Here is a 19,710-nt window from a genome sequence, read left to right on the forward strand (position 1 = left end):
CCTCTGGCCTCCTATCTGCTCTTGATCTTTGCATCAAGAACATTCAGCATGACCTACAACGTCTCAATTTCTTTGCTCCTCTTACCCACACTGCACTTTATTCTCTTAGGTCCAACTCTGGCTCTGTTACCAAATCTGCTGATAAGGGTGGTGCCATTGTTGCCTGGCACACTGATCTCCTACCTCACAGAGGCCAGGTGCGCACTCTCAAATAGTTCCCATATTCTCAAATACCTTCCCACGGACCATGACCCCATTATCAAAGATCAATCCAAATCCCACAGTCAACTGCTACCTTCTTTCCAAATGCAGACACTGGACTACAGTAGGAGACCCACTGTATCAGCCTGTTCCTGCCTCATGGAAGTCCTCTCTTTCTATCCTGATTTGATCCTCTCTTGTCTTGTCCAGTCTCTTCCCACTGATACTCATGATTCCTCAGATCTCCTAATTTTTCTACAATTATCTTTTTATTTTTTATTATTTATAATTTATAATTTATTATTTATAATTTTATAATTTATCTTTTCTACAATTTCAAGTTACCTGGCCCTAACCACCTCCGCTTTACTGTGGACGTCCAATCCCTCCAGACCGCCATCCCCACCAAGAGGGTTTGAAGGGCCTCCACTTCTTCTTTGAACAGTGGCCTGATCAATCCCTATCCACCACTACTCTCCTCCACCTGACTAAACTTATCCTGCTACTCAACATTTTTTCCATTAACTCATTTCACTTTCTGCAAAGAAAATGTGAGGCGATGGGTAGCTGCATGGGCCCCAGTCACTCCTATCTTTTGGGGAACATTTCTTGTTCCAGTGCTACTCAGGCCTTCTACAAAGCACTTTTCCTATTGTATCAATGACTGTATTGGTGCCTCTTCATGCTCTCACTTGGACCTTGAAAAATTTATTGATTTTGCTTCAATTTTCCACCCCTCTTGTACCTTCACATGTTCCATTTCTGACACTTCCCTTCCCTTCCTGGACATCTCTGTCTTAATTTCTGGCGATAGAATGCCCACCAACATTCATTACAAGCCCATCAACTCCCACAGTTACCTTGACCACAACTCCTCACATCCAACTTCCACTAAGGTCTCATCACATTCTCCGAGTTTCTCTGCCTCCATTGCATCTGCTCCAATGACAGCACCTTCTAACATGCACTTCTGATGTCTTATTTTTCCTTGATAGGTTCCCCACTTTGCATCCCCCTTCCCTCATCCCACCTTCTTTCCTAGAGACAGGGCACTCAACCAAGTTCAATGCGTTTTCCTTACCTCAGCCCCTGCCCCTTCTTCTCCCTCCCAGAGCCATCAAAAGACCCTCCTTGTGCTCATTTTTCACCCTACCAGTCTGCACTCAAAGGATCATCTTCTGCCAACTCCAGCATGATGCCTCTATGAAACACAAGTTTCACAGAGACCGTTTCCTCTGTGATACCCTAGTCCATTCCTCTTTCACCTTCCCTTGCAATTGCAAAAGGTGCAATGTTTGCCCCTTTACTGCTCTATCCCTCCCTGTTCAAGTCCATGAAAACTCATTTCAGATGAAGGAACATTTCACTGGCATTTCTTTCAATTTGGTCTACAGTATCCACTGATCCCAATGCTGTCTTGATAGTGGGGAGATTAAGTGCAGCCTGGGTAGAACATTTTCGCTCAGCCCACAAGGATGACCCCAACCTTCCTGTTGTTTGCCTTTTCAATTCAGGTTAGGTGAATTGACCATGCCAAATTCCCCCTCAGTGTACCTGAACAGGCACCAGAGTATGGTGACTAGGGGATTTTCACAATAACGTCATTGCAGTGTTAATGTAACACTACTTGTGACTAAAAAATTAAACTTTAAACTTTAGCATCTTGCCTTCAAGTGAAGCCTGATACAAACTTCAGGACCAATTCTGATTAGGCACGCTAAAGCCCTTGGGACTCAATATTGAGTTCAACAATTCAAAGTTCCCCTCCTCCTCCAACTTGACCCTTTTATTTATCCCAAAACATATTTTGCCCCAATGCAACACCCCATTCCCCAAAGGGCCATCTGTCACTTATTCTAAAATTTGGCTTTCACTGAACTGTCCTTTGTTCTCCCAAACTGCTTTTATTCCAGCACCTCCCATAGTCCTTTAAACTGCCATTAACATTTCCAGTCCGGTGTCCTACACTTCTTTGTTGCAATCTCTCCTAGCTCCCACCTAACACTTGACCTACTACTCTGGTCCAGCTTCTAATTATACAGTAATACATCACTCCCGCGCCCCCCCCCCCACCCTTTTAACTCAAAGTCATAACGATTCGAAAACGTTAACTCTGTTTCTCTCGCTATAGATGCCGTTTTTCCAGCATTGTCTGTTTATAGTTACAATTTTAATATAACTATTTTGAATACAAACCATCGTTTTCTCTCCACAGATGCTGTTTTTCTAGCAATTGGCTTTCTTTATTTACGATTTTGATATGCAAACCATTGTTTTTTTCTCTCCAGAGATGCTGTTTTTCCAGTAAAATTATTTCTATTGATCATTTTTCAATCTAACCGTTTTGAACGCAAATCAATTGTTTCTTTCTCCACAGATGCTGTCTTTTCAGCAATTTTATGTTTATATTTACAGTGTTGATAATATAACCGTTATGAATGCAAACCATCAAATCGCATCAAGAATAATCTATTGCAAGGCTGTCTACCTCTAATTTGCTCGGAGGAATAAAGTAACCTATCCGTGCTACCGCTTCACTGCAGTTTAACGGTTTAACGTTTCTTCACCCGTCCAACTTTTCAAATTAACTGATCTTCAACTGTCATTATAGCATGTACCATCGCAAAGCAGGAAGAGTCGAGAAATTAACAGCCCCGTAACGGCCATTCATAGCTATCCGCCAATCTATTTATGCTTTAATTCAAAGTTTCAAAAAGAATCAATTGCGTTAAATGTGCGATATGACAGCTAAGAATTACCCCAATAATTCCACTTTTTTTTAACTCCCCCGCCCAGCAGCTGAGTGGAGGACGCCAGCTCGCGCGAAGTTCTGCGCGTGAGGTGCAAGGTGTTGAACAGAGATGTTTGTAAACAATGTACGACGCTCGAAAATATATTGTGTGTTTTTGTTTAATCGTTGTTTAAAAACTTTTTTTGTGGGGTAGCGGAAGAAATTGAGAAAGACAATAATACCCAGAAGTAATTTATTTTGAGCCTGAAACAGAAAATGCTGGAAAATCTCAGCAGATCTGGCAGTATCCATGGAAAGGGAACATTCCAACCATTATTTTGTAAATTGAGTTTGGGTGTTTATATGCCCTGTTTGTGAACAGAACTCCCATTTACCTGACGAAGGAGCAACCCTCCCAAAGCTAGTGGTTTTTGCTTCCAAATAAACCTGCTGGAGTTGAACCTGGTGTTGAGGCTTTTTACAGAGAGAATAGAGCCAACCTTTGGAGTCTGGCTAAACCTTCAGAGTTTGCAAACTATTGGGCTGCCCCCAGTGAACTATAAATCTTTTGGGGATCCCCAGGGATCTAAAATTTGAAAACAGAAAATTCTGGAGCAAACACTTGGCATATCAATCAGACTCTGAAAAAAAATTCCTTTCATTTCAGTTGTGTACCTCAGTCTCCATACAATATATACCAGCCAGGTTAAGACTTTCACATTCCCCCGCAGGACAACATAGACTATTTTTCTTGATACTGGTCCATTTGAGTGCATGCCCAAGCTTTTGCCCCTTTGCACATGGTGCATCTGCCAATTTTAGCACCTGCCCACTAACTCCATTTCACATGTCCCTTTGTTGCTACATTATATGGGCTTTTCTTGGCACCCTTTTTGGGCAGTAAATATGAAAGGTTGTGCAACCATAGAATCTGGAATACTGAGTAGAAATAAAAGTGAATTCCAGAAACCTGTAGCAGATATTGTGGGTTAACCACAGGAAAAATGAATTGTGTTTTAAACATTTCATAGCATAAGCTGTAACTCCTGGCAGACCCCAAGAGTTGGGAAGGGTGGATGAAGGAAAAAGTACAATTCAATTTATAGCATGGCTTTATAAGTTTGATTTCCATTTGTAGTTCTGTTTAAAACATGAAATTGTGTGGCATTGCTCTCAGTGAAATTACTGGCTGTCCAGATGTTTTTGAACGTTAAATGAACGTACAAAAAAAGGCCATTTCTACTTTTTTGCCTAAATCTAGGCCCAATAAGTCCCCATCCTCCACCCGGCTGAACATGCTCTTACTTTGAAGAACTTCTCCTGGTCAGGAAGGCAAATGGGATGCTGGCCTTCATAGCGAAGGGGATTGAATATAAAAGTAGGGAGGTCTTGCTGCAGCTGTATAGGGCATTGGTGAGGCCGCAGCTGGAGTACTGTGTGCAGTTTTGGGCGCCGCACCTGCGCAAAGATATTTTGGCCTTGGAGGGAGTGCAGAGGAGGTTTACTAGGCTGATACCGGAGTTGAGGGGGTTGAGCTATGAGGAGAGGCTGAATAAACTAGGCTTGTACTCGTTGGAGTTTAGAAGAATGAGGGGAGATCTCATTGAGACGTATAAGATGATGAATGGGATGGATAGGATAGAGGTGGAGAGACTCTTCCCGCTCAAAAAAGACACTAGGACTAGGGGGCACAGCCTCAAGATAAAGGGGGGGCGTTTTAGAACGGAGTTGAGGAGGAACTTCTTCACTCAAAGGGTGGTGAATATCTGGAATTCTCTACCTGTTGAAGTGGTGGAGGCTGCCTCGCTAAATATTTTCAAGAAGCGGGTTGATGGCTTTTTGATAAGAGAGGGGATTAAGGGTTATGGGGAGAGGGCCGGAAAGTGGAACTGAGCCACGACAGATCAGCCATGATCTTATTGAATGGCGGGGCAGGCTCGAAGGGCCAGATGGCCTACTCCTGCTCCTATTTCTTATGTTCTTATGTTCTTATGTAACATTCACTTCCGACAAATAGCTGTTACTACCAGCAGGTCAGTGCACCCTGTACATTTGGTGCCGAACTCCCTGAATGGACATGCTTTTGGCACAAAATTACTTGGAGGTGAGCTTCTTTCACTTGCAAGCTAGGCAATAAGACTGTGGACATGGATCGTTTTTGTGACAAGACATGGCCAGACACATTAATAGGCACTGTACCTACTGGCTAGGGTCTCACATCGGAATCTGGAGAGAGAGCTGCTTCAGAGAGTCCACAAGACAGAGCAGTGCTACTGTTAGCTCTGTACAAAATGCCAGGACCTCCAGTGCACAGCCTACAAAAAAATAAGTATAACGGTGATTTCTTGAGGTATGGTTTTCTTAATTATGCTGACACAGATCAGGATGCAAAGCTCATGTGTTATGTGTAGGGAAATACTGGCAAGTGAGAGTTTAAAATCTTCAAAACTGCAAAGACACCTGAACTCTAAGTATGGCAATCTCAAGAACAAACCTTTGTATTTTTTCAAAGGATGCAGTAAGAACAGGAATCAGCAGCTCAAGTTCTTGGCAGAACTTTAACACTGAATAACAAAGCACAATTAGCCTCTTGCACGGTAGCTTACTATATAAAGAGAAAATGCCCCACATCTATTTCAAAGGGAATAATTCTCCCCTGCAGCATTAAACATGAGGTCAGCTGAAAAACTGAACTGCATCCCACTTAGTGATAACACAACGGCTCGGTGAATTAATAATATTGCCAAGAATTTAGAAGTTCAGCTTATTTCTTGTTTAAAGTTAGCACAGGAGTTTTCAATACAGCTGGATAAAATTACAGAAGTTACAGATTGGGAACCTTGCTAGTTTACATTAGATATGTTTGGCACAATTTTTTGAGGATATGCTGTGCTGTTTGACATTACCAACCAACACGACTGGCTCACAGGTCTCTGAAGCATTGAATAGTTAAGACTGGGTTAATTGCAGAAGAATCACAAGCCTTGAGGCAGCTAACATGATTGGGAAAAACTGTGGATTACAGTAAAGATTAAGGAAGCAGCTAGTCAGGATAGTGTCTGGAACTATACTTCATTTACCTTGAGCCATTGGCATCAAAAGGAATTCCATCCGATCTTGAGGTGGTATTGAAAGAAACTGTGAAAGTTATGAATTTCATTAAACGCACCATAATCATTACCATTTGAGTCCGTGTGTTCCAAAATGGGAGCCGAGCACACATTTATTGCTCCATACAAAGATACGTTGGCTGTCAAAGAGTTGGGTGTTTGGCAGAGTCTATGAACCGAGGTATGAAACCTACGCTTTCCTCCTTGAGATATCATTCCCTCTGGCTTATTCATTTGGTCTTAAAAGTTGGATGCTAACTCTGTTTTACCTTGCAGACATCTTTTCAGTTTTGAACAAACTGAACATAAAATTGCAAGGAAAGGCTGATGGTGTTTTCAGCACTGAGAACAAATAGATGCTTTCCAAAAGTCATTGAAAGTTTGGAAAGTATTAGTAAAAATCCAAAATATTTTGCCCACAATGCTGCGGCACATGGAAGAAAACAGTGCTAGTAAGGGAACTATCAATAGACTGAAGTTGTATTCATTCATATCTGGCAATATCCACATGTTGTGATATTAAAGGAAAATAACAGAACAGAAAAGCAAATCCCAAGTTGGTTACACAGAACTTGATTTATTTGACTTGGCTTGTCAGTGCTAGATTACAAGTATGAATAGTAAAGGATGAAAAAGTACTGACACCAATTTATCACAACTTAAAACCAACTGAACAGATACAAAATAATCCAAAAATCTATACATTAAGTATATACAGCTCTGATAAATAGACTAATACTGCTTAGTCATCTCATTTTTTTCTGCCTTTGTCTAACAGTGCATTGAAAAATGGAAAACAACGTGGAAAAGTAAAACAGCTGAGAACAAAAAGCTTCAATTAAAAAAATTAAATCAAATGTATCATCTGATGAACAGACAATTCTTTTTGCGCAATATTTTCAGTAGTAATGTGGCTGGCTTCTTTCCAGGAGCATCTTTTTTTCCAATTCTCTTGTCACCACACATCTCTCTCCATGAAACTGGACTGACTGGAAGCCCTCATTTTCCAAACATATCATCAATCATCATCACAGTATCTGACCCCAATCAAGCTGTCTATTGGCACCTGAAGTATTAAAATTCTGACCTCACCAACTTTCAGGGATTACCATTTGCCATGGCTTTCTACCTTTTCACAACAGCTGACATGAATTTTAACTGATTACAGTCCTTTGTATATGGCTGATAGAATCATAGGCCCCTTGCAACAAAAAATTGTTAAATCAAGAGATTCTTAAGAAATATAAAGCTTTGAGGAGGTAAAATAGAAGCCCTGGACTCCACAAACAGACCAGCTGTGTAGAGGAAAATATTGAGAGATTGCTGAGTTAAAAACTATTTCCTCATTAGTTGAAGAGCAAGTAACAGAAGGTCTTAAAGAGCCTTCTAACATTCAGCACTTCTCTCCAGCACAAGCACGTACTCAGTCCCAGAATGCACTGTGGTTATTGACACTTGAAAACAGACTTCCTTAGGTCACGTGACCTACGTTAGAAAATTTGACTCAAGCTGCGTGAGCGACCATTATTTTAATGCTTCTTGGTTGAGGAAACTTTCTTCTTTCTTGCTGCCAGCATTTCATAAAAAGGGTCTCTGCTGATTGCAGCCCTATAGGGGAGAAAATGTAAGACAGAAAGAGTTAAGATACTGCAAACAAGAAACATCAAAACATTAAACATTACAGCTGAAACCTAAACAAATCAATCATCCAGTTTCATTCTTCAATAATTCCAGCCATTATTCACTTAAGTAGTCATCACTTCATTATGCGGGCTGGCAGGATACTGTAGTCAGTGTTCCAATCAGTTTGGATGGGAACACAAAAGGATAATGGGTTAACAGAGCTTGGGGCAAGATGAGGAACCAGGAGGTACAAAGCAAAAGTCTAATATGCTAACATTAGTGTTAACTGGGAATGTAGATCTTCTTGGTCCTATATTCAAAAGAAAAATGTTAGAACCGATTGTTCAATAAGGCAGTTCACCACCACCTCCTAAAGAGCACTTAGTGATGGGCAATAATGATGACTTTCCCAGCAAAGTCCATATCTCTCAGAAGTTGCAGCTCATTTCATCAGCAGTTCCACGTCATCACATAGCCCTGCAAAAGCAGCTGCAGGTGCCACTTTCCATATTAGTCACCCAGTGACTGCAATGGAGGAGACCCTTGGTACTGATAGATATATCGAGGCAAATCACAGTCAATGTTCTTTCTAAGCTGCAATTCCGAGTTCCTTTTCAGGCTGAGCAGAGTGGATCACTTTAAGTCACTGTACAAAATAATTTAAAGGTCCCATGCACTTAAAAGAATAGATGATGCACAAGAACCAAAAAAGGAGGGGATATCACAGATACAAGAAACAGCCCTTCTCTATCCCATCCAACGCAACAATTGCATAAGTAAGTCATGTATTGTAAATTTACATTACAACTAAAATAATTTTATTAATTATTTGAAGATATAGGTTTGTGAAAGTATTAAAAATTACATGGGGCTGAAAATTACACTCCAGGGCAGGTGGGAAGACAGGCAAGGGCATAGAATTATACAGAATGCGATGAAGGCTAGTGATAGTGCCTGATGCACCCACCCCTCTACAATTTTACCCACAACATATAGGCATTGGTCAACCCATGGACCAATTGAGGCTCTTAAGTAGCCAACTGCTGACAAATTAAGGATCTTTTCCTGGGCCAAATGCAATTTTTTTCCGTGGTGCGTGGAGGGCAGAAGCAAATGTGAAGCATGGTGGGCAAGGAGGCGATTCCTCTTCTATAGACCCCTTTGGCTCATTGGTGGACATCTCTCAACACCCCCAGGCCCAGGTCTTTCGATTTCCACAATTCCCCTCCTAGCCTGGCCTATCCACCACAGTCCCACAACCACTTCTCCATCTGCGAGCCTACTGTAGCGATACCCCTAACTCCCACTTAACTCAGTGTCCAGCTCAAGTGCGATTGTTACTGATTTGATTTATCATTGTCACATGTATTGGTATACAGTGAAAAGTATTGTCTCTTGCACGCTATATAGACAAGCATATCATACATAGAGAAGGAAAGGAGAGAGTGCAGAATGTAATGTTACAGTCATAGCTAAGATGTAGAGAAAGATCAACTTAATACGAGGGAGGTCCATTCAAAAGTCTGATGGCGGCAAGGAAGAAACTGTTCTTGAGTCAGTTGGTATGTGACTTTTGTATCTTTTTCCTAATGGAATGCCCGCTTTGCATGGGTTCCTTGATTATGCTGGCTGCTTTTCTGAGGCAGCAGGAAGTGTATACAGTGTCAATGAAAGACTCGTTTGCATGATGGACTAGGCTTCATTCATGACCCATTGCAGTTATTTGCGGTCTTGTACAGAACAGGAGCCATACCAAACTGTGATACCACCAGAAAGAATGCTTTCTGTGGTGCATCTGTAAAAGTTTGTGAGAGTTGTAATGGATATGCCACATTTCCTTAGGCTAAGAAAGTAGAGACGTTGGTGAGCTTTAACTAAAACGTCAGCCAGAACAGACTGTTGATGATCTGGATACCTAGAAACATTTCTACCTTGTCCCCATTGATGTAGACAGGGTATGTCCTCCACTACACTTCCCGAAGTCGATAACCATCTCCTTCATTTTGTTGACATTATTGTCATTGCACCAGTTCACCAGGTTCTCTGTCTCTTTCGTGTACTCCATCTCACCATTGCTTGAGGTTCAAACCACTGCGATGGAGTCATCAGCAAACTTGAAAATCAATTTGATGGGGAATTTGGCCACACAGTCAAGAAGTAAAAGTGTAAGAGGCTGAAGATACAGCCTTGTGAGGCACCAGTGTTAAGTATGATTGTGGAGGCAGTGTTGTCGCCTATCCTTACTGATTGCAGTCTGTGGATTAGGAAGTCTAGGATCCAGTTGCAGCAGGAGGAGCCAAGCCCCAGACAATGGAGTTTGGAGATTAGTTTTGTGGGAATAATGGTGTTGAAGGCTGAACTGTAGTCAATAAATAGGTGTCTGACATTGGTGTTTTTGTAAATCTAGATATTCCAGAGTTGAGTGTAGGACCACAGAGATGGTGTCTGCCGTTGACCTCTTGTGGCAATAAGCAAACCGGAGTGGATTCAGGTAACCTGGGAGGCCGAACTGATTTTTGCCATGACTAATCTTTCAAAGCACTTCATAATGATGGCTATCAGAGCCACCAGACGATTGTCATTAAGGCACACTGCCTGACTTTTCTTTGATACGGGGATGATGGTCATCTTCTTGAAGCAGATAGGGCCCTCAGATTGATGTAAAGGGAGGTTAAAGATGGCTGCAAATATCCCCACCAGCTGGTCCATGCAGGATCTGCAAGCTCAGGTACCTCATCAGGGGCAGTCACTTTCCGTGGGTTGACTTTTGAGAAGTCTGCTCAGACGTCTGCGATGGTGACCTCGGATACAGGTTTGTCTGAGGCATCCAGAGAGGAGGGCATGCTGTTTCTCTCCAAGGCTGTTATTTCCTTCCTTAGACACAGAAATCAAATTTGTCCACAGGTCTCTCTCACTGTACTCTCATCACAGCCCCATACAATTTGATCAGAAGTTCGAGAGCTGTTGCTCAGAGTGAAAATGCATTGATGCGCAGCAGGTATACAACAATTCATTTTCAAGCATCTAGAGAACATTTCCTATTCCTCATCTACCTTAAATGTAACTTATCACTGCTGTACTTCATGTGTTTTATTGAAGTATCTCCTCACGACACATTTCAGTGAATGCACTGTATTCCAAAATCTCAGAATAGTGTGTATGTATGTTTATATATATATATATATATACACACACATGATTTATGCCTCAGTACATTTGGTCCACAACTTCTGAAAAGAGCATTGTAGAGAAGATCTATCATACACTAAATTAAAGTTGGGCATGTGATAGATTCAGATTGCATATTATGTCCCTTTTAAGTAGTAACTCTGAAGGAAAGAAAAAGGTGTTCTCCAGAGACTTGCATCGAATTTTCTAAACCAAAAATTCAAAACTTGATGCACCATGAGTTCACTTTCATAGTCCTATATTTGATTTGATTTATTATTGTCACGTGTATTAGCATACAATGAAAATGATTGTTTCTTGCGCGCTATACAGACAAAACATACCATTCATAGAAAGTGCAAAAGGCAGCGTTATAGTTATAGCAATCTGTATCCAGTTGCAGAATCACAATACCCTGGTCATAATGTGCCTTTCCACCTATTTTCATATCATCAGCAAATTTGGAAACCTTAAATTCTCTTCCTTCCTCCAGGTCATTAATGTAAATAGTGAACATTTTCAGGCCAAAGACAGATCCCTTGGTACTCCTCTAGTTACTTTTGCCTAGCAAATAGCTAGACAAAAATCAACTTAATGTAAGGTAAGTCCATTCAAAAGTCTGATAGCAACAGGGAAGAAGCTGTTCTTGAGTTGGTTGGTACGTGACCTCAGAACTTTGTATCTTTTTCCTGAAGGAAGAAGGTAGAAGGGGGAATGTCCGGGGTGCGTGGGTTCCTTAATTATGATGGCTGCTTTGCCAAGGCAGCGGGAAGTAAAGATAGAATCAATGGATGGGAGGCTAGTTTACGTGATGGATTGGGCTACATTCACAACCTTTTGGAGTGCCTTGCAGTCTTGGACAGAGCAGGAGCCATACCAAGCTGTGATACAACCAGAAAGAATGCTTTCTATGGTGCATCTGTAAAAGTTGTTGAGAGCGTAGCTGACATGCCAGATTTCTTTAGACTTCTGAGAAAGTAGAGGTATTGCTGGGTTTTCTTAACAATAGTGCTAGCATGGGGTGGTTGGGGGGGGGGGGGGGGCGGCATGGTGGAGGGGGGGGAAATCAGGACAGGTTGTTGGTAATCTGGACAGCTAAAAACTTGAAGCTCTCGATACTTTCTACTTCACCCCCATTGATGTAGACAGGGGCACATTCTCCTTTACGTTTCCTGAAGTCGATGACAATCTCCTTCGTTTTGTTAACATTGAGGAAGAGATTATTGTTACTGCACCAGTTCACCAAATTTTCTGTCTCATTCTTGTAATTTGTCTCATCATTGTTTGAGATCCAACACATTGGAGGGGAATTTCGCTGACAGTCATAGATATACAAGCAGTATAGTAGGGTGCTGAGAACACAGCCTGGTGGGGCACCGTGTACAAGAATATGTTATCTAGTTTGTCTGGAAGAAATTGAATGACAAAACATAAATGAGGTTGAGTCAGAATCTGCTGACAAAGTAACTAGTGTGGTACCCAGGGATCAGATTTTGGCCTGCAATTGTTCATTATTTACATTAATGACCTGGAGGAAGGAACAGAATTTAAGGTTTCCAAATTTGCTGATGATATGAAGATAGGTGGAAAGGCACATTGTGACCAGGGTATGGTGATGCTGCAAAACGATATAGACAGATTGGATGATTCAGTGGGTGAAACTCTGGCAAATGGAATTTAACGTGAGGAAGTGTGAGGTCATGCACATTGGTATGAGGAATCAAAAGGCAGATTATTATCTACATGAAGAGACTGCAAGTAAGTGAAGTAGAGAGAGGTCTAGGTGTTCTCATGCATGAGTTGCAAAAAACTAGCAAGCAAGTTCAACAAGTTGTTAGTAAGGCAAACAGCATTTTGGCCTTTATTGCAAAGGGGTTGGAGTTTAAAGATAGGGAGGTTTTGTTGTAATCAATTGGATGTTGGTGAGGCCTCACCTGGAATACTGCATACAATTTTAATCTCCTTACTTTAAAAAGAATGGAAAGATAGAAGATAGGAGCAGGAGGAGGCCATGTGGCCCTTCGAGCCTGCTCTGCCATTCATTACAATCTTGGCTAATTGTCCAACTCAATAGCCTAATCCGGCCTTTTCCCCATAACCTTTGATCCCATTCGCCCCAAGTAGAATATCTAGCTGCCTCTTGAATAAATTCAATGTTTTGGCATCAACTACTTTCTGTGGTAATGAATTCCACAGGTTCCCCACTCTTTGGGGGAAGAAATGTCTCCTTACCTCTGTCCTAAATGGTCTACCCTGAATCCTCAGACTGTGACCCCTGGTTCTGGACTCCCCCACTATTGGGAACATCCTTACTGCATCTACTCTGTCTAGTCCTGTTAGAATTTTATAAGTCTGTATGAGATACCCCCTCATTCATCTGAACTCCAGTGAAAACAATCCTAACCGAGTCAATTTCTCCTCATAGATCAGTCCCGCCATCCCTGGAATCAGTCTGATAAACCTTTGCTGCACTCCTCAACAACAGGAACACCCTTTCTCAGAAAAGGAGACCAAAACTGCACACAGTACTCTAGGTATTGCCTCACCAAGGCCCTGTATGATTGCAACAATGCATCCTTGTTCCCGTACTCAAAACCTCATGCAATGAAGGCCAAAATACCATTTGCCTTCTTTACCAACTGCTGCACCTACAGGCTTATCTTCAGTGACCCAGGTCCTGCTGCACACACCCCTCTCCCAATTTATAGCCATATAGGATTGGATAACATTGGAGATAGTCCAAAGGAGATTCACCAGTTAATTCCTTGGATGAGGGGGTTGTCCTTTCAAGAGAGACTAAATAGTCTGGGTCTGTTTTGTTGGAGTTTAGAAGAGTGAGGAGTGGCCTTATTCAAACGTGCAAGATCATGAGGGGGCTTGACAAGGTAGATGGTGAGATGTTTTCGTTAATGGGAGAGTCTCAAAGATATCTACAAAATAAAGGACCGGTCATTGAAAACATAGAAATGTCTTCGCGCAGAGGCTGGTGAATCTCTGGAATTCTCTGTCCTAAATGATAGTGGAAATTGAATCTTCAGAAGTATTTAAAGTGGAGGTGGATAAGTATTTGACGGATCAAGGAAGAGAGGGCTATGGGTAAATGGCACAGAAAAGATGCAGAAAAGGAGTTGAGACTGGAATAAATCAGATTGTATTGAGTGGTGGGACAGGCTTGAAGGGCCTAATGGCCTAGTCCTGCCTCCATTTCTTGAATTCTTGTGTGTGCTGACCAATAAGTAGCTTCAGGACATGCTACTAGAGCAGGGATGGACTTGCCTGTGACTTTTTCCTGGGGGGGCAGGAACCCCAGCAGATCATAAAATCTCAGTCAGTCATTTTCTATAGTTGGAGTGATGCATTTGATTATTTGCTTACTTGATGCACTTTATCCATTCATCTTTTTCCTCTGGAGTTGGTGCAGATATCCTGTAAACTGTGTGACTTCCTTCTACCACTCGTCCATCAGCCTCAGTCTTGCAGGCCTTAATAAACTGGTCTTTGTTATCTGGAATATAGAGCTCAAAGCAATTCTGAAATTCAAAATAATAAGGATTACAAAACCATGGCTAATAAAATTTGCAATCAATAATCTGCTTGTGAAAAACCGTATATTTTATGAATTAAAAGTATTCTCTATTATTTTCCAACTTACTGAAATAGGCATTGAATTGTTTCAAGCAATTACCATAGAATCCTACGGTGTAGAAGGAGGCCATTCACCCATCGAGTCTGCACCGACCACAAGCCCATCCCCATTACCCCCTGCATTTACCCTAGCTAGTCCCCTGACACCAAGGGGCAATTTAGTATGGCCAATCCACCTAACCGACACATCTTTGGACCATGGCAGGAAACTGGAGGACCCAGAGAAAACCACACAGGCATGGGGAGAGTGTGCAATCTCCACACAGATTATAATTAAAATAACCAAAGGTTGGATCTTTAAGGAGATCTTTTTTGGTGCTCAGCAGAAATATATTCCAATGGTAAAGAAGGAACGTAGGAGAACGGATAGTCAGCCGTGGTTATCGAAGGAGAGTATTAAATTAAAAGCTGATGCGTTTAGAGTGGCTAAAAGTAGTGGGCGAGTAGAAGATTGGGAGAGGTTTAAAAATCAACAAAGAATGACTAAGAAGTTGATAAAGAAAGGAAGGATAGACTATGAAGCTAAACTAGCACTAAATATAAAAAAGGACAGTAAGAGTTTTTACAAATATATAAAGAGGAGGAGGCTGGCTAGAGTGAATGTTGGACCCCTAGAGGATGAGAGGGGGGATTTAGTGGTGGGAGATGAGGAAATGGCTGAGGCCTTAAATAAGTTTTTTGCCTTGGTCTTCACAGGGGAGGACGCGAATAGTTTGCCAGATATTAAAGATAGAAGGATGGTAGGAGTTGAGGGCCTGAATGCGATTACTGTCACTAGAGTGATCGACTAGCGGGACTGATGGTGGACAAGTCCCCAGGACCGGATGGAATGCATCCCAGGGTTCTGAAGGAAATGGCAGAGATGATAGTAGACGCCTTAGTGATTATTTATCAAACTTCGCTGGATTCCGGGGAAGTGCCGGAAGATTGGAAAACGGCTAATGTTACACCGCTGTTTAAAAAAAGGTAGCAGACAAAAGGCAGGGAATTATAGGCCGGTTACTTTAACTTCTGTTGTTGGAAAAATGCTGGAATCCGTCATCAAAGAAGAAATAGCGAGGCACCTAGAGAAGAACTGTTTGATAGAGCAGACGCAGCACGGATTTGCTAAGGGGAAGTCGTGTTTGACAAATTTATTGGAATTCTATGAGGATGTGACTAGTGCGGTAGACAGAGGGGAACCAGTGGATGTGGGGTTTCTCGATTTTCAGAAGGCGTTTGATAAGGTGCCTCACAAAAGGTTGCTTCAGAAAGTTAGGGGGCATGGAGTTGGGGGTAAGGTGTTAGCGTGGATAGAGGATTGGCTGTCTAATAGGAGGCAGAGAGTTGATATCAATGGGTGCTATTCTGATTGGAGGTTGGTAACTAGTGGAGTGCCGCAGGGATCGGTGCTGGGGCCTCAGCTATTTACCATTTACATAGATCTGGAGGAGGGGGCTGAGTGTAGGGTGTCGAAATTTGCTGATGACACAAAGATGAGTGGAAAAGCAAATTGCGCGGAGGGTGTGGAAAGTCTGCAGAGGGATCTAGATAGGCTGAGCGAGTGGGCGAGGAACTGGCAGATGGAGTACAATGTTAGCAAGTGTGAGATTATCCACTTTGGCAGGAATAATAGTCGGCGGGATTACTATTTAAAGGGCAAAAAGCTGCAGCATGCTACAGTGCAGAGGGACCTGGGTGTCCTTGTGCATGAGTCGCAAAAACCCAGTCTGCAGGTGCAGCAGGTGATCAAGAAGGCGAATGGGATGCTGGCCTTTATAGCGAAGGGGATAGAATATAAAAGCAGGGAGGTCTTGCTGCAACTGTACAGGGCACTGGTGAGGCCGCGGCTGGAGTACTGTGTGCAGTTTTGGTCGCCGCACTTGCACAAGGATATTTTGGCCTTGGAGGGAGTGCAGAGGAGGTTCACTAGGCTGATACCAGAGATGAGGGGGTTGGACTATGAAGAGAGACTAAAGAGACTGGGTCTGTACTCGCTGGAGTTTAGAAGGATGAGGGGGGATCTTATAGAGACATATAAGATAATGAAGGGGATGGATAGGGTAGAGATAGAGAGATTCTTCCCGCTCAGAAAGGAAAGCGGGACTAGAGGGCACAGCCTCAAGATAAGGGGGGGTCAGTTTAGAACGGAGTTGAGGAGGAACTTCTTCACTCAAAGGGTGGTGAATCTCTGGAGTTCTCTGCCCGTTGAAGTGGTGGAGGCTACCTCGCTAAATATATTTAAGTCACGGGTAGATTGGTTTTTGGTAGGCAAGGGAATTAAGGGTTATGGGGAGAAAGTGGGAAAGTGGAACAGAGCCACTTCAGATCAGCCGTGATCTTATTGATTCTAACTGATATGTCTTGCGTCTCCTTTCTCTATTTTTATTTCAGATTATGCTTTTTGATTTATAGCAGTTTTATTCCTTTATTTTGCATTTCTCAATTCAGTCATTCATGTGTACTCTGCCAGAAGGCAGGTTCATACTCATTGTCTGCTGATGCTTCATCCTCACAGAGTCAGAATTTTTGAGCCTAAAAAGAGGTCCTTCAACTTATCATGACTGCACAAGCCATAAAGCACCCATATATTCTAACCCCATTTTCCAGCCTTATATGCAATGATGTTTCATGCGTCCTGTAAATGATCTTAAATGTTGAGGGTTCCCATCTCGACTGTTCTTTCAGGTAGCGAGTTCCAGATTGCTACTACCCTCCCAGTGAAAATATTTTTCCTCGAATCCATTATAAATCTCCTGCCCCTTATCTTAAATCTGTACACCTTAATTATTGACACCTGCTCTCCCCTCAGCCTTCTCTGCTCTAAGGAAAACAATCCCAGCCTAACCAATCTCTCTTCATAGGTGAAACACTCCAATCCAGCAACATCGTGAGGAATCTCTTCTGGTCTCTTTAAAATAAAATTACATCTTTCCTATAGTGTGGCATCCAGAACTGCATACAGTACTCTAGCTGTGGCCAAACAAATGTTTTATACAGCTCCATTATAACCTTCCTGTTCTTATGTTCAACGCCTCTGCTAAGAAAGGCAAATATCCCATATGTCCTCTTAACGATCATATCCACCTGTCCTGCCTTCAGAAATCTATGAATATGCAGTCCCTTCAGACCTCAGTATTTCCAAGCATCCTACCATTCATTGTGTATTGCCTTGCCTTGTACTTTTGGGGGACTAACACCATCTCACACTTTTCAGGTGAAAACCTTGTGGTTTACTGGATTGTATCTGTTGGAGCTGTCAATCAGAGCAGTTCAAAATGGCTGTACTATACCCTAAGGCATTCTACAAACGTGTGAAGAGTAAAGGATGAGATGTGAAGGAATAGGAACTATAAAATGTGAAGGTGGGAAAGTTTGTACAGAACCGTTAGAAATAGCAGAAGCGCTTAATGAATACTTCACCTCAGTATTCAGGTGGAAAAAGATCTGGGTGGTTGTACTGCAGGCTTGCGGCGGACTGATAAGATTGAGCATGTGGACATTAAGAAAGAGGATATGTTGGAAATTTTGAATAGCATCAAGATAGATAAGTCTCCAGGACCAGATGGGATGTACTCCAGGTTAATGTGGGAGGCGAGGGAAGAGATTGTAGAACCTCTGGTGATGATCTTTGCATCATTCATGGAGACGGGAGAAGTTCCGGAGGATTGCAGATGTGGTTCCTATATTCAAGAAAGGAAATAGGGATAGCCCAGGAAATTACCGACCAGTGAATCTAACCTCAGTGGTTGGTAAGTTGATGGAGAAGATTCTGAGGAACAGGGTTTATGAACGTTTAGAGAAGTTTAGTATGCTCAATAGTAGTCAGCACAGCTTTGTCAAAGGCAAATTGTGCCTTACGAACCTGGTTGAGATCTTTGAAAACGTGACTAAATACATTGACAAAGGAAGAGCGGTACATGTGGTTTATATGGACTTCAGCAAGGCGTTCGATAAGGTCCCCCATGCAAGACTTCTTGAGAAAGTGAGAGGGCATGGTATCCAAGGGGCTGTTGCCTTGTGGATCCAGAACTGGCATGGCCACAGAAGGCAGAGAGTAGTTGTAGATGGGTCTTTTTTTGCATGGAGACCAGTCACCAGTGAAATGCCCCAGGGATCTTGCTGTTTGCAATTTTCATAAATGACCTGGATGAGCAAGTGGAGGGATGGGTTGGTAAGTTTGCTGATGACACGAAGGTTGGTGGTGTTGTGGATAGTTTGGAGGGATGTCAGAAGTTGCAGCGTGACATAGATAGGATGCAAGGCTCGGGGGGAGAAGTGGGAGGTGGACTTCAACTCGGATAAATGTGTAGTGGTCCATTTTGGCAGGTCAAATGGGATGAAGGAGTATAATAGCAAGGGTAAGACTCTTAGCAGTGTAGAGGATCAGAAGGACCTTGGCGTCCGAGTCCACAGGACTCTTAAATCAGCCTCGCAGGTCGAGGATGTGGTTAAGAAGGCATATGGTGTACTGGCCTTCATCAATCCAGAGACTGAGTTTAGGAGTCAGGAGATAATACTGCAGCTTTATAAGACCCTAGTCAGACCCCTCTTAGAGTACTACACTCAGTTCTGGTCACCTCATTACAGGAGAGATGGGGAAGCTATTGAAAGGGTGCAGAGGAGATTTACAAGGATGTTGCCTGGATTGGGTGGCATGCCTTATGAGGATAGGTTGAGGGAGCTCGGTCTTTTCTTCTTGGAGAGACGAAGGACGAGAGGTGACCTGATAGAAGTGTATAAGATGTTGAGAGGTATAGATCGGGTGGACTCTCAGAGGCTTTTTTCCAGGGCTGAAACGGTTGCTATGAGAGGACACAGGTTTAAGGTGCTGGGGAGCAGCTACAGAAGAGATATCAGAGGTAAGTTTTTCACTCAGAGGGTAGTGGGTGAGTGGAATCGGCTGCCATCGGTGGTGGCGGAGGCAAATTCGATAGGGTCTTTTAAGAGACTTCTGGATGAGTATAAGGGACTTAATAGGATTGAGGGTTATAGGTAAGCCTAATAGGTAGGGATATCATCAGCGCAACTTGTGGGCTGAAGGGCCTGTTTGTGCTGTTGTTTTTCTATGTCCTACGTTCTATACTTGCTGCTCATTCAGGCAAAAAACAATATGAGTGAAAGTGACATCTCAAAGGAATCTCACACATATGGCTTTTGAGAGGTAGTAAGGGCAATCACAGAACAGAGTACTGCTGGAGCAGCCAGCCTCAAGCCCAGTGATAATCGGTAAGTCACATTTAGAGCGCTTTC

The 19,710-nt window shown here is 42.5% G+C and overlaps 1 protein-coding gene across 5 annotated transcripts in view; it reads right to left on the reverse strand.

The window, feature by feature from the left end:
- Window positions 1-6,605: 6,605 nt before the first annotated feature.
- cyth1b (cytohesin 1b) overlaps window positions 6,606-19,710 on the reverse strand; it is a 250,764-nt gene continuing 237,659 nt past the window's right edge. For all 5 annotated transcript variants that reach the window (XM_080209513.1, XM_080209511.1, XM_080209512.1 and 2 more), the window contains exons 12-13: window positions 14,209-14,363; window positions 6,606-7,650 (exon numbers count right to left, since the gene is read on the reverse strand). In XM_080209513.1, the coding sequence (XP_080065639.1) occupies window positions 7,572-7,650; window positions 14,209-14,363 (234 nt within the window). In that variant the 3' untranslated portion in view covers window positions 6,606-7,571. The remainder of the gene's footprint in view (window positions 7,651-14,208; window positions 14,364-19,710) is intronic.

Source organism: Carcharhinus amblyrhynchos, chromosome 21 (genome assembly GCF_965287045.1).
Source record: "Carcharhinus amblyrhynchos chromosome 21, sCarAmb.v2.hapA, whole genome shotgun sequence".
In the NCBI taxonomy this organism is placed as follows: domain Eukaryota; kingdom Metazoa; phylum Chordata; class Chondrichthyes; order Carcharhiniformes; family Carcharhinidae; genus Carcharhinus; species Carcharhinus amblyrhynchos.